Source organism: Odocoileus virginianus, chromosome 5 (assembly GCF_023699985.2).
Source record: "Odocoileus virginianus isolate 20LAN1187 ecotype Illinois chromosome 5, Ovbor_1.2, whole genome shotgun sequence".
Classification (NCBI taxonomy): domain Eukaryota; kingdom Metazoa; phylum Chordata; class Mammalia; order Artiodactyla; family Cervidae; genus Odocoileus; species Odocoileus virginianus.
Window position 1 is genome coordinate 49,223,401 of NC_069678.1, and position 19,033 is coordinate 49,242,433.

General features: G+C 36.5%; 1 protein-coding gene across 3 annotated transcripts in view; it reads left to right on the forward strand.

Annotated features, from left to right (window-relative positions):
- USP33 (ubiquitin specific peptidase 33) overlaps window positions 1–18,814 on the forward strand; it is a 58,766-nt gene extending 39,952 nt beyond the window's left edge. For all 3 annotated transcript variants that reach the window (XM_020892007.2, XM_020892005.2, XM_070467888.1), the window contains 9 exons: window positions 3,434–3,479; window positions 3,908–4,088; window positions 5,871–5,997; window positions 6,963–7,132; window positions 8,260–8,341; window positions 9,039–9,147; window positions 15,905–16,007; window positions 17,147–17,215; window positions 17,649–18,814. In XM_020892007.2, coding sequence (XP_020747666.2) covers window positions 3,434–3,479; window positions 3,908–4,088; window positions 5,871–5,997; window positions 6,963–7,132; window positions 8,260–8,341; window positions 9,039–9,147; window positions 15,905–16,007; window positions 17,147–17,215; window positions 17,649–17,806 — 1,045 coding nt within the window. In that variant the 3' untranslated portion in view covers window positions 17,807–18,814. The remainder of the gene's footprint in view (window positions 1–3,433; window positions 3,480–3,907; window positions 4,089–5,870; window positions 5,998–6,962; window positions 7,133–8,259; window positions 8,342–9,038; window positions 9,148–15,904; window positions 16,008–17,146; window positions 17,216–17,648) is intronic.
- The last annotated feature ends 219 nt before the right edge of the window (window positions 18,815–19,033 follow it).

Below are 19,033 nucleotides of genomic sequence, written 5' to 3' on the forward strand. Positions count from 1 at the left end.
AAGAAATGCAAAAAAAGCAAAATGGCTGTCTGAGGAGACCTTACAAATAGCTACGAAAAGAAGAGAAGCGAAAAGCAAAGGAGAAAGGAAAGATACACCCATGAATGCAGAGTTCCAAAGAATAGCCAGGAGAGATAAGAAAGGCTTCCTCAACGATCAGTGCAAAGAAATAGAGGAAAACAATAGAATGGGAAAGACTAGAGATCTCTTCAAGAAAATTAGAGATACCAAGGGAATATTTCATGCAAAGATGGGCTCAGTAAAGGACAGAAATGGCATGGACCTAACAGAAGCAGAAGATATTAAGAAGAGGTGGCAAGAATACACAGAAGAACTGTACAAAAAAGATCTTCATGACCCAGATAATCACGAAGGTGTGATCACTCCCACTCACCTAGAGCCGGACATCCTGGAATGTGAAATCAGGTGGGCCTTGGAAAGAAGCATCACTACAAATAAAGCTAGTGGAGGCGATGAAATTCCAGTTGAGCCATTTCAGGTTCTAAAAGATGATGCTGTGAAAGTGCAGCAGTCAATATGTCAGCAAATTTGGAAAATGCAGCAGTGGCCACAGGACTGGAAAAGGTCAGTTTTCATTCCAGTTCTGAAGAAAGGCAATCCCAAAGAATGCTCAAACTACCGCACAATTGCACTCATCTCACACACTAGTAAAGTAATGCTCAAAATTCTCCAAGCCAGGCTTCAGCAGTATGTGAACTATGAACTTCAGATGTTCAAGCTGGTTTTAGAAAAGGCAGAGGAATCAGAGATCAAATTGCCAACATCCACTGGATCATTGAAAAAGCAAGAAAGTTCCAGAAAAGCATCTGTTTCTGCTTTATTGACTATGCTAAAGCCTTTGACTGAGGGGATCACAACTGTGGAAAATTCTGAAAGAGATGGGAATACCAGACCCCCTGACCTTCCTCTTGAGAAACCTGTATACAGGTCAGGAAGCACCAGTTAGAACTGGACATGGAACAGCAGACTGGTTCCAAACAGGGAAAGCAGTACATCAAGGTTGTATATTGTCACCCTGCTTATTTAACTTATATGCAGAGTACATCATGAGAACCGCTGGGTTGGAGAAAGCACAAGCTGGAATCAAGATTGCCGGGAGAAATATCAATAACCTCAGATATGCAGATGACACCACCCTTATGCCAGAAAGGGAAGAAGAACTAAAGAGCCTCTTGATGAAAGTGAAAGAGGAGAGTGAAAAAGTCGGCTTAAAGCTCCACATTCAAAAAACTAAGATCATGGCTTCTGGTCCCATCATTTCATGGCAAATAGATGGGGAAATGGTGGAAACAGTGGCTGACTTTATTTTTCTGGGCTCCAGAATCACTGCGGATGATGATTGCAATCATGAAATTAAAAGACGCTTACTCCTTGGAAGGAACGTTATGACCAACCTAGACAGCATATTAAAAAGCAGAGGCATTACTTTGTCAACAAAGGTCCGTCTAGTCAATGCTATGGTGTTTCCAGTAGTCATGTATGGATGTGAGAGTTGGACTAAAAAGAAAGCTGAGCTCTGAAGAATTGATGCTTTTGAACTGTGGTGTTGGAGAAGACTGTTGAGAGTCCCTTGGACTGCAAGGAGATCCAACCAGTCCATCCTAGAGGAGATCAGTCTTGGGTGTTCATTGGAGGGACTGATGTTGAAGCTGAAACTCCAATACTTTGGCCACCTGTTGTGGAGAGCTGACTCATTTGAAAAGACCCGAATGCTGGGAAAGATTGAGGGTAGGAGGAGAAGGGGATGACAGAGGATGAGATGGTTGGATGGCATCACCGACACAATGGACATGGGTTTGGGTGGACTCCAGGAGTTGGTGATGGACAGGGAGGCCTGGTGTACTGCAGCTCATGGGTTCACAAAGAGTTGGACGCGACTGAACTGAACTGAACTGAACTGATACTGTCGGTAATGTTACCTGCTGTATGAGGGCCAAATGAAAAAGACAGATAAGAAAGTATGGCTTTAAAAAAAAAAAGAAAAAGAAAGTATGGCTTTGAGGAGGGAGGAAAGATCAAAAGGGAAGGGATGTATATAAATCATGACTCATTCAAGTTGTATGGCAGAAACCAGGACATTGTAAAGCAGTTATCCTCCAATTAAAAAATAAGTAAAATATGAACAATAAAAAGCATCATACTATTTTAAAAAACAAAAAGTATGGTTTTGTTTCTTTATATCTATACTGGCTGCCTCTTTCTATCTTGTAATAAAATTACGCTTTTAAGTCTTCTTGGTGGTGAGTCAGAAAAGAAAAACGAAGAATTTAAAGCAAATATGTTTAAGGTAGAATGAACTAGAAAATTTTTCTGAATCTTTCTAATAGAAAAATAAAGGCCTCCTAATAAGATACATAATCTTCATAATGCAAACTTGTGGCTTTTGTCGAAAACCCAGGGAAATGTCGTTCTACAGTATTGGTCTGTTTGATGACAGAGACGTATAGTACTGTTTGGTCAGTGAGGAGGAAGAGCTGCCTTGTGCTTTCTAGAGAAAGTACACGTCTAGTAGATTGGAAAGTGTTTGTTATCAGACTGTCCTGGAAGCCATGGTTGATGGCTGATGACAGAGTTGACCCAGAGGGGGAATCTTTCTTGGGAAAACAGTGCCATCGAAAAAAAGGTAATAATGAAGGTGGAGAAGAACTTGCATCCACCCCAGAATCCAAAATCCAAAGTAGAGATCTGTCAAGTATATGTTAATATTGATTACTGGGAATTCCCTTGCACTCTAGTGGTTAAGACTCTCTGCTCACTGCCCGGGGCCCAGGTTTGATCCCTGATTAGGAAACTAAGATCCTACCAGCCATGTGGTATGGCCAAAAAAAAAAATTTTGATTTTTAATAATAACCACTCTTTATTTATCTCAGGTTATTCATTTCCACATTCAGGGTAAAGGTTGTAGGGACTTCCCTGGTGGTCAGGTGGCTGAGACTCCATGCTTCCAATGGAGGGGGCCTGTTAATAAAAGATTTCCACATGCCGCAACTAAAACCTGGTGTAGCCAAGTAAATAGATATTTTACAAAAAAAAAAAAAAAGAGTAAAGTTTATATATTGACCTGACCAATCAATTCTATAAAACTAGGATTTTATTTTACCCAGTTTCATTTGATACGTGAATGTTCTAAAGGCATAGCCAGACCATAGAAAGTAGATTTTTCATCAAAGAATTACATAACTCTGAAGTTTTATCTCAATTTAAATAATTTTTTACAGAAAGCGATTCCGGTGTTTTATTAGTATGTTTTTAATTGGTAGCATATAATTCAGTAGTAATCATTTTTAGTTTGATACCTTTGTCTCTGCATTTTCTAAAAGATTTTGCTGTATATTTGAAAATACTAAAGGTTTTGTAGATGTGTTTGGGAAACTGTTTTATTAAAATTGGTTTTCCCTTTTTATCCCTTAGGTTGAGAAATGGAGTAAAGTTTTGTAAAGTACAAAAGTTTCCTGAGGTATGGGCTTTATGACAATTCATTTTATTTTATGTGGTAGGTAAAGCTTTAATGTAACACAGTGCAGTGAATTCTTTACCATTTATTGAAGAGTGAAGTGGTTCTATTGACCAGTTACTATGTATACCCATTATGATTATCCATTTTTAAAATACTGGATTGCATGTCAAGTAAGTGCCCCTAGCACTAAATAAAATTATGTTTAATCAGACATTGTAGGGTCTTGCAGGTATAAAGTGTAAAATTGGAAAAACCAGTAGCTATGGACCTAGGAAGTACCACATTCCAGGATTTTCACATTTTAACATCTCTGGAATCAGGTTATCAGAATTGGATGATTATGTTTAATCTTGACAATAAGTGTATTTAAGACTTCTTTATCTAGAACAAGACATTTTGAAATAATCCTCCCTTTCTCTTTTAAAAAGATTTTGTGCATCCATCTTAAAAGATTCAGACATGAACTGATGTTTTCCACCAAAATCAGTACCCATGTTTCATTTCCACTGGAAGGCCTGGATCTTCAACCATTTCTTGCTAAAGATAGTCCAGCGCAAATTGTTACCTATGATCTTCTGTCAGTCATTTGTCACCATGGAACTGCAAGTAGTAAGTATCCAAGTTTGACATATGATTTTACATTAAAGAAAGAAACATCTGAATTGATCTCTCTCTTTTTTTTTTTTCCATTTATTTTTATTAGTTGGAGGCTAATTACTTTACAACATTGCAGTGGTTTTTGTCATACGTTGAAATGAATTAGCCATGGATTTACGTGTATTCCCCATCCCGGTCCCCCCTCCCACCTCCCTCTCCACCCGATCCCTCTGGGTCTTCCCAGTGCACCAGGCCCGAGCAATTGTCTCATGCATCCAACCTGGGCTGGTGATCTGTTTCACCCTAGATAATATACATGTTTCGATGCTGTTCTCTTGAAACATCCCACCCTCGCCTTCTCCCACAGGGTCCACAAGTCTGTTCTATACATCTGAGTCTCTTTTTCTGTTTTGCATATAGGGTTATCGTTACCATCTTTCTAAATTCCATATATATGTGTTAGTATACTGTAATGGTCTTTATCTTTCTGGCTTACTTCACTCTGTATAATGGGCTCCAGTTTCATCCATCTCATTAGAACTAATTCAAATGAATCCTTTTCAATGGCTGAGTAATATTCCATGGTGTATATGTACCACAGCTTCCTTATCCATTCGTCTGCTGATGGGCATCTAGGTTGCTTCCATGTCCTGGCTATTATAAACAGTGCTTCGATGAACATTGGGGTGCACGTGTCTCTTTCAGATCTGGTTTCCTCGGTGTGTATGCCCAAATGAATTGATCTCTTAAACAAGCCCTGACTGAACAAAAGAAAAAAATGTGTAAAAGTAGATTTTTATTAATTATTTTATTTTGGCTTTTAAAAACATCAGAAATTTTAGGAATTTGAATAATTTTACTCTCATGTTTAAAATAGTAGAAATACATTTTTTTTTTTTTTTACATTTTAAGTTATTTACTGTGGTAAAGTAGACATAATGTAAAAGTTACCATTTTGACCTTTTTTTTTTTCCCCATTTATTTTTATTAGTTGGAGGCTAATCACTTTACATCATTACAGTAGTTTTTGTCATACATTGAAATGAATTAGCCATGGATTTACGTGTATTCCCCATCCCGGTCCCCCCTCCCACCTCCCTCTCCACCCGATCCCTCTGGGTCTTCCCAGTGCACCAGGCCCGAGCACTTGTCTCATGCACCCAACCTGGGCTGGTGATCTGTTTCACCCTAGATAATAGACATGTTTCAATGCTGTTCTCTTGAAACATCCCACCCTCGCCTTCTCCCAGAGTCCACAAGTCTGTTCTATACATCTGAGTCTCTTTTTCTGTTTTGCATATAGGGTTATCGTTACCATCTTTCTAAATTCCATATATATGTGTTAGTATACTGTAATGGTCTTTATCTTTCTGGCTTACTTCGCTCTGTATAATGGGCTCCAGTTTCATCCATCTCATTAGAACTGATTCAAATGAATTCTTTTTAATGGCTGAGTAATATTCCATGGTGTATATGTACCACAGCTTCCTCATCCATTCATCTGCTGATGGGCATCTGGGTTGCTTCCATGTCCTGGCTACATTTTGTGTTAAGAGAAATAGTAAGAATTTTAACGTGATTATTTTTTACACTGGGTTTTTTAAAATTGCATTCTTTGTTCTGATTTTCATTTCTTCCAGTGATGGTGGTAAGGGTACATACTAGAAAAAATAGGGTAGTTCTTGCTATGTCTCTGCTAGATAGGAACTGAGGCTACAAAACTAGTTTTATCTTCCATTCTTGTGTTAATTTTGTATTACTGAAATAATTTAAATTTTCTCTGCCTAAATTCAGGTGGACACTATATTGCCTACTGCCGAAACAATTTAAATAATCTCTGGTATGAATTTGACGACCAGAGTGTCACTGAAGTTTCAGAGTCTACTGTGCAAAATGCAGAAGCTTATGTTCTCTTCTACAGGTGAGGTAATAACTCATGAGTAGGCTGTTTTGACAAAAGATGACAAAGCGTCTCATGTTGAGGTTAATAGTGACTTCTAAGACTTTCAAAATGGATTGCTGAGTAAAGATTAGAAATTGTTTTATTCTCCTTACGTGAGTAAAAGTGAAAGTTTTTGTGTAGAATGATCTTTTGTTAAGAAAATGTTAAATTGTTTAGTTGAGGGGCAAAGGGTTATATTTTGTTTTAGAAACATTTGTTTTACTTTTAAAAATTAGGCACTGACAGTAGGAACTAAATACCAAATTTTCTCCTAACATAGCCAATAAAGGAGGTATTAATATAAAATACTTTATAGTACCCTCTAAAAGATTGTACAGGCTACTGTCTTATTAGCAATCATTTGATTGTCTGTTTTCTAACAGTAGTTATGTGGATACCAGTAGTTATCACCTAGATATCACCCCTAGGGTTATAATATAGTGGGGGAAGCAGGGAGCAAAGTACAGTATATTTCTTATGAATAATTTTCAAGACCTAATAAGATTCACAGTACAGTCCACCCTCCATGTGCATGGGTTCTTCATCTGAGGATTCAACCAATGGCAGATAAGACATATTGGGGAGGGAAAGATTACAGAAAGTTCCAAAAAAGGAAAACTTGAAATTGTTTACCAGTAACTATCTACCTACCATTTATGCCCTATATAGTAATGTTTGCATAGCATTTACACTGTATTAGGTATTATGTAATCTAGAAGTAATTTATGCATATGAGAGGATATGCACAGGTTACATGCAAATACTACTCCATTTTATATAAGGCTTTGGTATCTGCAGGGTTCCTGGAACCAGTCCCCCATGGATATGGAGGGATAACTGTATTAGTGTGTATGCAAAGTCTAATAAGGAAGTGGAAAAATCTGCTTTACTAGCCTAATGGAGTAAAATATTTATTGAATATAATGAATCACTATCCTTAATAGGAAGAGCAGTGAAGAAGCACAAAAAGAGAGGCGAAGAATATCAAATTTGTTGAACATAATGGAACCAAGTCTCCTTCAGTTTTATATTTCTCGACAGTGGCTAAATAAATTTAAGACCTTTGCTGAACCTGGCCCTATTTCAAATAATGATTTTCTCTGTATTCATGGAGGTAAGAAACTCTAGTGAAAAGTAGTAGTAGGAATTTGCTATTAAATAATTTACAAATAAGGCAAGAGCCAAGGATTTTCCTCTTCCATTTATTTTCCGTTTCCCCATCTGCATTCCAGCTTAAATGTGTTTAATTTACTATGGTCTCAGAAGTTATTTTTTTCTTATAAGTATGGGTAATGTATAGCCTCTTCATAGAATATATATTAATATATATTGGGTACCATTTCCAAACTCTGCTAAGAGTTTAAAAATACCAGAAACACTGTTTCTGCGCTCACAGCTCCAGTTTCATAGTAAAGACAGAGGATAAACACCCGACTGAGGCACAGGGAGCACGTCTGCTGCTCATCCTTCTTCTCACTGAGAGATACCCAGCTCCAGCTGTATCCATGGCTCTTATCCCTTCTGTCTAAATGAATAGCTGGCTCTTTCCTAACTGAAAAAATGTACTTGGAATTTAACAACAAAAAAACCTCATGCAGTTATTTGCTAAATATAACTTCTTCCTTTGTGATTGACTGTGTTACTGCTTGTTCCCATGACAAATAATACCTTAGTGTGACACTTTTAATTAAATTTCATGGTCAAAGACTTGTTATTCTCATTAATTAATTATTTTTGCAGTGAAACCACAAGAGATAGTAGAAATGTCCTGTATTGGATTTAGAAATCTAAACTTTCAAAATATTTCTGTATGTGAATTTTTCTCTTATTACTTTCTCCCACTTGAGCTATTAACTTAAGTCTCTTCCTGTTCAGAATCTCCCTATAATCTTTTTATGGCATTTATCTGTGCCTGCCTTTTATTTTGGTTACTCATGTAATTCTTCATTTCTTCTTCTGGCTTATAAGCTCCATGAAGAAAAGATTGTCTCTGATTTATCTCTGGTTTGCCCCAGTACATAGTCAAGGCTTAGTAAAAATTTATGTAAGTTAAATACCTGAACATCTTGGTTAACTTACTCTCTATTTCAAGAGAAAATACACCTTCAGGAACATATGTTTATACTTAATTTTCTACCTCTTGGGGAGTGTTTTTAAGAATAATAATTGGAAAAAATGCCAGGAATTAATCAGTTAAAATTAACAAAAAGAATGAGACAGACTCATTTTAAACTTTTCTAGGTGTTCCTCCACGAAAAGCTGGTTATATTGAAGACCTGGTTTTGATGCTTCCTCAGAACATTTGGGATAACCTATATAGCAGGTTTGTTTTTTTAAATCAGACAGTATGATATTGTGAAAATCAGTTTATGAAATTTGTTAAAGAGAGATTGGTTATTTTGTATGTGCTCCTTGTGCTGTATGATGCTTATATGGAATATTCCCTTTTCCTTCATTTATTCACTCTGAGGCATGACTGGAGAGACTTTTGTAGCTGGAGTGGCCCTCGTCTAGATAATTAATTCTAATTTTTCCTTTCTGATAATCTGTATCTATAAAGGTATGCTATGATATTTAACTCTCTAAAGTTTTAAATTTCATTTAAAAATATTTCACATAATCCCCTAATATATTTCTTAAATGTTGAAAATAATTCATTTCATGAATTCTTACATGAGTGGACAGGGTAAGTCTCCTTCTGATTAAAACTTGATTAAAACTGTGGCTGTGTATAACTTGAGATTTATAAACATATAAACATGCTAATTTTTGACAGCTACCTCTTTTATTGTATGTTATTGTTGCCGCAAACATTTTGTAACAAAAAGTAGCTGTAAGGGAAAGTTCACATATAGATAAAGCAGACAAAGCAATAAACTGATATAGTCATTGACCCTGAAAAGCATAAAATCAAGTCCTCACAATAATTTGGTTTTTACATTTTATGAAAACTTGTATGCATTTCCTAGATCAGCTTTCTTCCAAATTATCTTGAATTATTAATATTCTTCATGCCTTAGGTATGGAGGAGGACCAGCCGTCAACCATCTGTACATTTGTCACACTTGCCAGATTGAAGCAGAGAAAATTGAAAAAAGAAGAAAAACTGAATTGGAAATTTTTATTCGGGTAAAAAAATGATGCTTTTCAAATTAGAAAAATGAACTAAAATAAAGAAAAAAAGTGACCCTTAGAAAAACTCTGTAAGTGAAATGATTGGATGAAAGAGTTGTAATAGATTTTAAGTGTTATGGGCACATAACAGTGAGAGACCCCAGTAAAGTGACTATAGTTCTAGTGAGTTAAGTTCTTCCTTTGTGGATTTTTGTTTTCATGGATTGGTAATAAATTTGGGTTTAAGTATTGGCACTGGCAAGAAATCTTACTGAAATAGTCAGTTATAGATTTTGGAAAGCTAGTGATTTTTTGGAAGGCATCTATTCAGGTTGCATTCTCTACTTTCACCCCTTTGTAAAGTAAATATTGTTTGGAGGAGCTCTCTATACTTATACCTAGTTCCCACAAAGTGAGTATATTACAAGATGTTTCTTGATTACAGGCAATAGGAAGTCTGATCACAGAATCAATAGGAAGAGCTGAATAACCAGGTTCTATGGAGAGAAAGAGTACCCTTCCATTTGTCTAGGTAGCTTGAAGTAAGTTTCTTCAAAGTGGTGCTGTCAGTAAAACAGCTCCAACTATTTGCGTACTCGAATTCCTGTAGAGAATCCTACTAGAGTTTGGATCACTTGAGAGGCATGTTCATTGTGTTCCTGTTGAAATTATATTGGTGGAGGGATAATTCTGTAAGGTAAGATTGAGATTCTTTTAGTTAAAGACGGGGAGAAGTTATTGAGTAGATGTTATAGATGAATAGTACATTTCATGGTATGGACACACACTTCTCTTCACACATACCTATTTCTTTTGATAGATTTAATTTACACAGAATTTGTTTATTTGCCTAAAGACATTTTCACATACACAGGTGTGGATTGATTTATTGTGCTTGAGCCTCATTTGCTTCCTAAATACAAAGAGGCAAATTTTAGTTGAATATTAAAAATAAGTCATTCCACGAATACTTAAATAGATGGCACATGACTGTATCCATTAGGGTTTGTTCAATAGAAGCCATTCTAAGTATTTTGAGTAGAATAGGAATACAAGCAATGTAAGACTTAAATAACTACTAAAAGGACTGGTCAGTGAAGATCAAGAAGACCATAGCTGACTTTCAGGAAATCTGGAAGGTGGGTAGGCTGCCATACAAGAGATAGGTGCAGGGACAGTGGCTCGGAGTGGGGTTTCAGAGCCCAGACAAGGTAAAGAAAGCTTTTTATAGTGGTGTGGGCCTGGTCAAGGGTGTTGGAGCACAGGCAACATAGGAACGGTTGTCCATGTTGGCTGGAGATGGATATGTGAGGAGGCACAGCATAGTCGTGGTAGTAGATTTGGAGGACTGATTCCTTGTGTGGGATTGATTCCATGTGTAGGATTGATCAGATTATACAGGTATAATGAGAGCCAGATTACTTATCATCAGATAAAGCAGTTACAAATATTGAAATAGAGAAAACTAAAACGGACTCTTTGTTATTGGATTAAAATTATAGATATCATTGTGAACTCACTGTATAGACATGTACATATATGTGTGTGTGCTCAGTCATGTCAGACTCTTTGGGACCTTCTGGACTGTAGCTCGCCGGGTTGCTGTGTCCATGGGATTATCTTGGCAAGAATGCTGAAGTGGGTTGCCATTTCCTCCTCCAGGGGATCTTCCCAACCTAGGGAACAAACCCAAGTCTCTTGCATCTCCTGCATTGCCAGGTGCATTCTTTACCACTGAGCCACCTGGGAAACCCACATACATACATATGGAGCTATGAATGTGTGTATGTGCACATGTATATAGAAATAAATGATGTACCTAGATTTCCTAACTCTTGTCACTGAAAAGGCCTGGATAACTCCAGTAGGACTGAGCATACCCAGCTTTCTTCAGATCTTGGCTTCTCTAGTCAAAGTGACCAGCCCTCCTTGGAGAAATGGCTGCTTTCAGGGCTGAGGCAGGGGAATTGCAAGATGAGCTTGGAATTTCACTCTGTTCCAAAAAGTTAAGAAGTTTTTGAAGAATGATGGGGAAATGTCAGAAGTACACAGAAGCCAGCTTGAAGGAACTTTTCCTTGCCAAATTTGGGACAGTTTGTGCTTCAAAATAAATTATAATACTATTCAGTTCAGTTCAGTCGCTCAGTCGTGTCCAGCTCTCTGCGACCCCATGGACTGCAGCATGCCAGGCCTCCTTTTTCATCACCAATTCCCAGAGTTTACCCAAACTTATGTCCATTGAGTCGGTGATGTCATCCAACCATCTCATCCTCTGTCGTCCCCTTATCCTCCTGCCCTCAATCTTTCCCAGCATCAGGGTCTTTTCAAATGAATCAGCTCTTCGCATCAGGTGGCCAAAGTATTGGAGTTTTCAGCTTCAACATCAGTCCTTCCAATGAATATTCAGGACTGATCTCCTTTAGGATGGAGTGGTTGGATCTCCTTGCAGTCCAAGGGACTCTCAGGAGTCTTCTCCAACACCACAGCTCAAAAGCATCAATTCTTCAGAGCTCAGCTTTCTTTATAGTCCAACTCTCACATCCATACATGACTACTGGAAAAACCATAGCCTTGACTAGATGGACCTCTGTTGGCAAATAATAGTATTATATATCTAATAGTATTATAACCCATTAAACAAAATAGGAGATATTGTGCCCATACTGTTATAAATAAGTGAGTAAATTTGAAAGACCAATGCAAAATGGAATATTAACATAGTTCCAACTTATTTCTCACAAAATACTTATTACTTTCAAAGAGAAAAGACTGGCACCCAACTCAATGAAGTCATTAAAGTGAGCATCTTTAATGGAACATCATTAATGGAACATATCAAAATCATTTGCCAGGAAAGGATACAATGAGAAGAACACAGCATCACTTGTTTGGTACGTGATGCATAACCTGAATCTCAAATGAGGAAAATCAGACAAACCATTTTTTGTCTGATTGGGGGACATTTTATAAGATAACTGGTTTATAATCTTCAAAATTGTCCTGATTGTGAAAGTCAAGACTAAGGAACTGTGTCACCTTAAAGGAAATGTGAAGTTACATGCAGCAGGCGATTCTTGGGGTTTTCTGGTTTCTGGGGGGCTTTTTTGGTCATGCAGCATGTAGGACCCTAGTTCCTGGACCAGGGATCAAACCTGTGCCCCCTGAAATGGAAGTGCAGGGTCTCAACCACTGGACTGCCAGGAGTCATCCAATAGGTAATTCTTAACTGGATTCTTTGGCTATAAACAATATTGTTGAATCATTTAGGAAAATGATGGAGTCTGAGGATTAGATGCTAGTATTATATCAGTATTTCTAGGTTTTTATAATTTGTGTCAAATGTTTAAGAAAAAGTCCCTGTGTGTTTAGCAAATTACCCAGAAACGGCTCAGAAAAAATTTCTTTGTATTGTACTGGAGTTTTCCTATAAGTTTGAGACTGTTTCAAAGCTGAAAAAATTTGATTACCAAAAGCCTCTGGAAATGACCTATATTGCTTGCCACTGACAGGTCTCTAGAATGCTCGGACACCCAGAGTTCTGTCAGTCAGCGTATCCATTTCTGGATGATGATCATTCATGTTTAGTTCAGTCACAATCTCCCTTGTATATTCTGTAATCTAAAGAATAAACCATAAGATTAACCACCAATAATATACTTTGTATGAAATAGAGGACTGAAAGAAAGGAAAAATAAATGGGTAATTTTTTTCATATTTAGTAAATATTTACAAATATGTACAGGGGACAAGGAAGAAATATGTCTCTATGGCAGATAACTACCCATTCCATATTCTCTGTCTACTCAACCAGCACTTCAGCTGATTATTTTCCTGATAAAGTAACCTAGACCTTCATTCCTGAAGAATCTAAGCTCTTTGTAGTCTTGCCTGTCTTAAATTTGTCTGGTTGTTTATTAGCTTTTATCTGTGAATACGGAAATGCTGAATGGTGCTTATAGTAAATTGGATGGTGGTCTCCAAAAATAGGTGTTTCCATGTCGTAATCCCTGTGAATTGACTTTATTTATGTAAAGAGTCTTTGCGTATATAATTAAGGATCTTGAGACAAGATCACCCTGGATTATTCACATGGACCCTAAGGCCAATGATAAGTGTCCTTATAAAGAGATGCACAGATAGGAGTTACATGAAGACAGAAGACAGATTGGACAGTTGCAAACAGAAGGTTGATGAGGCAAGGAATCGAGTCTTCCCTGAAGTCTCCACAAGAAGTGTGGTCATACCTTTACTTTGGTTTAGACATCTGGCCTCCAGAGGTTTTTAAGAATAAGTTTTAGTCACCAAGTTTGTGGTGATTTGTTCTAGCAGCTCTCTGAAACTAATATAGTGGGTATAACCTGGTTTTCATAGTCCTTCTTGTTTCTGTTGTGTAGTAGTCATTTTGCTTTCTTCTTTATAGAGCCCCACCCCCTTTGCCTCTTGATTCAGTGATGTGAGGAACCCCCAGTGGCCAGAGGAGTGTCTTGTCTTCCAGTCTAGTAAAATCATTGTTGTGTCCCTTTGGAAACTAATACCTCTAAACTAGTATAGGTCAAAGTTGTATTAATTAGAAGCAAAAAAAGCTTTTGTGTCAGTAGGTAGTGATAGATAAACTCACCTACTTGCTTTACCTGTGTACCTACCCTCATATCATATTTTCTGATTGTTAAAGAACACTATAGATTTGTTTCTAGTTTGGGGCATATACTGCCTCATATAGGACAGTACCAGACCCATGGTGTTTTGTCACCTAGGCACAAAAACAGTATTCAGTAGGCCAGCAACTTTTAGGTGATGGTTGGTGGTAAAGAATCTGCCTGCCAATGCAGGTGATGCAGGTTCAATCCCTGGGTCAAGAAGATCCCCTGAAGAAGGAAATGACAACCCACTGCAGTGTTCTTGCTTGGATAATTCCATGGACAGAGGAGCCTGGTGGGCTACAGTCCATGGGGTCACAAAAGAGTTGGAAACAACTTAGCTACTAAACAACAATAACATATGGTTAAGTTAGTGAATTGTATGGATGTGAGCCCACTTCTTCATTTATTTTGTGTGAAGTTAGTTACATTGTCAGAGGTAATGTGGAATAGGATATCATCTCAGTTAATGAGACAGATAGTAAGACCAGCAGTGCTGATACTGGAAGAAACGTATGTTAGGAAGGTACACCCAAATGCAGTTCTAGGTATTTGTAAATCATTTATCATCAAGGGACTTATATCCAGGTTATGTAAAGAATTCATACAATTCAAGAAGACAGATATTCCAGTTTGAAAATAAGCAAAATATTTTAATATACATTACCCTTAATATATGAGTGTTAACTAAGCATATGAAAAAGTACACATTCTCATTAGTCATTAGTAAAATGCAAATTAAAGCTACAATGAGATACCAATACATACTTTTTAGAATGACTAAAAGAAGAGGTCAATATCAAGTTCTGACAAAAATGTAGAAAACTAGAGTTCTCATAAACACTGTTGGTGGACATGTAGTGTTACATGCTAAATGACAACCAGCTTGACAGTTCCTTAGAGGTTTAACAACGACTCAGCTTGGCGTGCTGCATTCCATGGGCTTACAAAGAGTTGGACACGACTTAGCGACTGAACAACTGCAGCAACACGTGCCTCAGCAGCCTCATTCTTAGGTGTTTACTCCAGAGAAATGGGGCTTCCCTTGTGGCTCAGCTGGTAAGGAATTCGCCTGCAATGCCGGAGACCTGGGTTTGATCCCTGGGTTGGGAAGACCTCCTGGAGAGGGGAAAGGCCACCCACTCCAGTATTCTGGCCTGGAGAATTCCCTGGACTGTATAGTCCATGGGGTCGCAAAGAGTCGGACAAGACTGAGCAACTTTCACACAACACCAGAGAAATGATCATTAAAGTCTGCAAAACCCCATACACAGATGCTCATAGCAGACTTGCTCGTAGTTGTCCAAAACTGGAAATAATTGATACACCCATCTGGTGCCAAATAGATAAATAAGATGTGTTACATCCATGCAATGGAATACAACTGAGCATAAAAAAGGTAGAGCTACTGATGCATGCAATATGATTAATCTTAGAAACATTATTCCAAGAGAAAGAAGATAAGACAAAAAATGACTATGTGATGTCTGATTCCATTTATGTGAAACTTCTTTTTAAAAAAAGGTAAAGTAGATCAATGGTTTCCTCGGGCTGAGAGAAAGTGATTGATTGCAAATGGGTGCAGGGGAACTTTTTTTGGTGTCAGAAATGTTTTGTGTGTTTTTTTTTTTTTTAATATTTCTTTAGCTGTGCTGAGTCTCCGTTGTGGCATGTGGGATCTAGTTCTCCAACCAGGGTTTGAACTCAGGCCCCCTGCGTTGGGACTGCAGCGTCTTAGCCAGTGGACCACCAGGGAAGTCCCCCAGAAATGTTTTAGTGGATTGTGATAGTGGTTTTAGAACTATAAACTTAACTGAAAACCATTGAACTTTATGTTAATAGTAGGTGGATTATTCTTTAATAAAACTTTTTTATTTTTTAAAGCTGTTTTTTAAAATGCAAGTCTGCAATTATTCCATAACTCTAGGGTTTTTTTTTTCTTAAAACTCAGTAGATGGATTGATTGAATGTATATCAGGTGTTAACATGTCCTATTAAGATAACTTAGCATCAACTTACATCACATTCTTTGTGTGTGAGGAGTTGACCTCATCAGATAATGAAGTAGAATGGTTGTATTCTGCTACAAACACATTCTAGACTTGAAGGGACTGATTTTTTTTTCCCCTCTATAGCTCAACAGAGCATTCCAAGAGGAGGACTCTCCAGCTACTTTTTATTGCATCAGTATGCAATGGTTTAGAGAATGGGAGAGTTTTGTGAAGGGTAAAGATGGAGGTAAGTGTTTAACAGAAAGACAAAATTCTTTGCAAATTTTTTGTTTATTTGACAAATGTTTTTTGAGTATATGTATTTGAAATAAAACTACTGAACAAGAGATTGGGGATCATACAGTCTAGTTTATATTTTGGTTATTTTTAACTTTTTAAAAACTTTCACAGAGTATAGCATATTCATGGAAAGTATAAGGGAACTAAATAAAAATTAGCCTACAATCTTAACATTAAAAAAATTTTTTTAATCCTTCCAACAATAAAACTGGTTAAATTATGGTGCATCCGTTACAATGGGATACTATATGAACTTTAAAAATTATTTGTATAACAGTGTTTAATAATTAAAAAATAAGATGTTCTTGATATATGAAAAAGGATACAATATAGTATGCATAGTTGGAACCTTTTTTTTTTAAAAAAAAAAGGCAAACATGTACAAAGGCAAAATGACCAGAAAGATGCAAAAACAGTTTGCCTGTGTTTCTGTAGTGGAATCACAGTATTTTTTTCTTTCTTGTGCCTTTTTTTCTTTTAAAAGTTTTTGATAATGAAGGTGCACTATACTTTTGTATTCAAGGGGAAAACAAAGGTTTTTTCCCTTAAAAAAGGATTCATTTTGGGAATTCCCTGACAGCCAGTGGCTAGGATACTGTGTTTTCACTACCAAGGGTCCAGGTCCAATCCCTGGTCAGGGAACTAAGATCCTGCAAATCTTGAGGCATAGCCAATGCACATATATATATATGTGCATTTTAACATTTCATTGTATAATATTTTTAGATAATGACAGTCTGGAACTGAGAGTTGCATTCTTTTTAAATTACAAAGGAATTGTTCTTTTGTAGTATTAAAAGTGCATTTTAATCTGTAATCCTCAAATGGATAGTTAAGACATTATTTTTATTACATTTTGGATGGTAGTGAGAAAACTTCACTTGTCTGCCTTCCTGGTTCTGTTTTGGGGAACTAAGACCCAAAAAGAGAGAAGCTCAGAATAAGACAGTTAAGAACTGACTAGAATAATCTGACTAAAAAATAATCTGATTAAACAGTTATATCCTTCGTTAATTCAGGTACAGAAATATGTAGTTGTTTGGTGCCCTTATACATTTTGATGATTTGTTTTGCCTTTTAACTTAGATCCTCCAGGTCCTATTGATAACACTAAAATTGCAGTCACCAAGTGTGGCAATGTGATACTCAAGCAGGGTAAGTTTGACTAATACTGTTAAGCCTTTACTTGTTAGTGATTTGTTACACTCTAGTTCAGGAAACTCTTAATACTCAGTGCTCTGTGGTGACCTAAATTGGAAGGAAATCCAAAAAAGAGGGGCTATATGTGTACATATAGCTGATTCACTTTGCCATACAGTAGAAACTAAGACAACATTGTAAAGCAACTGTACACCAAAAAAATTAATTAAAAAAAAAGAATATGTGGGAAAAAGAATCTCTAACTTTTTAAGGCAGACCATAAAGTTGCAACCTATAACCATATGGGCTGGTAGCCTGAAAATTCATGTTCTGAAACTTCTCAGTTATTCCTAGAGTATACATACTGGGGGTACACTATGAAAGCTTTTTGCAATACGAATATGGAAGTTTGTAAATACTGTTTTTTCTCTATGTACTTGGTTTTTAGGAGCAGATTCTGGTCAGATTTCTGAGGAAACGTGGAATTTTCTACAGTCCATATACGGTGGAGGGCCTGAAGTTATCTTTCGGCCTCCAGTGGTTCATGTTGATCCTGATGCAGTACAAGCAGAAGAAAAGATTGAAGTAGAAACTCGGTCTTTGTAATTTTGAGGATATGTAGAGTTCTGATGAGAAATCATTTTCACTTCTAGCATATTCCCATGCAAAACATTCCTAAAAGCATGTTTATTTTCTTGATTTTTAATGTTTTAGCTTTTATTCCTTCTTACTGGGCATTATGGAAGAATGTGTTAAAATGTATTCTACAGGTTGGCATATTTAATGCTAGATAACTTATAAAGTCTTTCGGTGTAATATTTTTGAAAGAGAAGGGATAATTGTGATCATTTGGTAATCAGGTTGTCTTTGATCTTTATACTACATGTAAACTCATAGTCCTTTGTAGCTTTGTAAATACTTTTGCTTTGAAAACTTTTTCATTACCCTAAACCACCATAACTCTGACCAATCTTTTCAGTTCTCTAAAAACCTTATTTAATTGTATAGTTTTGACATGGCTTCATATTATAAAGAGCCTATTTTAAATTGAGAGTCACAGTCAGAAAGATGTTATTTCCTAAATCTCAGGAAACTGTTAGAGTGTCACTTCTTTTGCACTGCAACATATGAATTAGCATATTAATATTTACAAAATGTCTTTTTGAATGTATCAATGATGTAGTCTGAGTGGAATTTGTGTCAGCAAATATTAATAATTTATTGCCTCATATACTGTAAAATGTTAAATTTAAGTTCCTGTAACCCTGAATAGTATTCATTAATAACAGTAAAATAAACCTAAGGGTTAGTTTTAGAGCACTTTTATTTTGAGAGCATGATGTGTAGAATGTGTTGATAAAGCTGAAGCCTCTGCAAAATGATTTTTTAAATGAAATGCATAAAGTCTTTTTGAATAACATAGTATGCACTGCTATTTGCTTGATTATGTGATGTCAAAAGTTTAATTATATTCCAAGTACAAAAACAAATGGGATTACTTTGAGGATGTTGAATAGCATTCACAATGGCTTTGTTTTGGTCTGGGGCAGCTGCCACCAGCTAAAACAGTGTTATTAAAATCAGTTCAATAAAAATGATTTAAAAATGTATAAACTTGGATGTTGTATTTATTTAACAGATATTAAGGGTGAAGGATATAAAGTCTGTTGATACTAACGTCTTGTTATTTCTTAATCAGCAATATGCAAATTAAGTCATTTGGTATAGTATTTAAAGTTTTGGTATTTAATGATATTAAATAATCAGCCATTAGAATCTATTTGAATTTTTTAAAATATAGATAGCTTTTAGCTTTCTTCTTTCTCATGATTA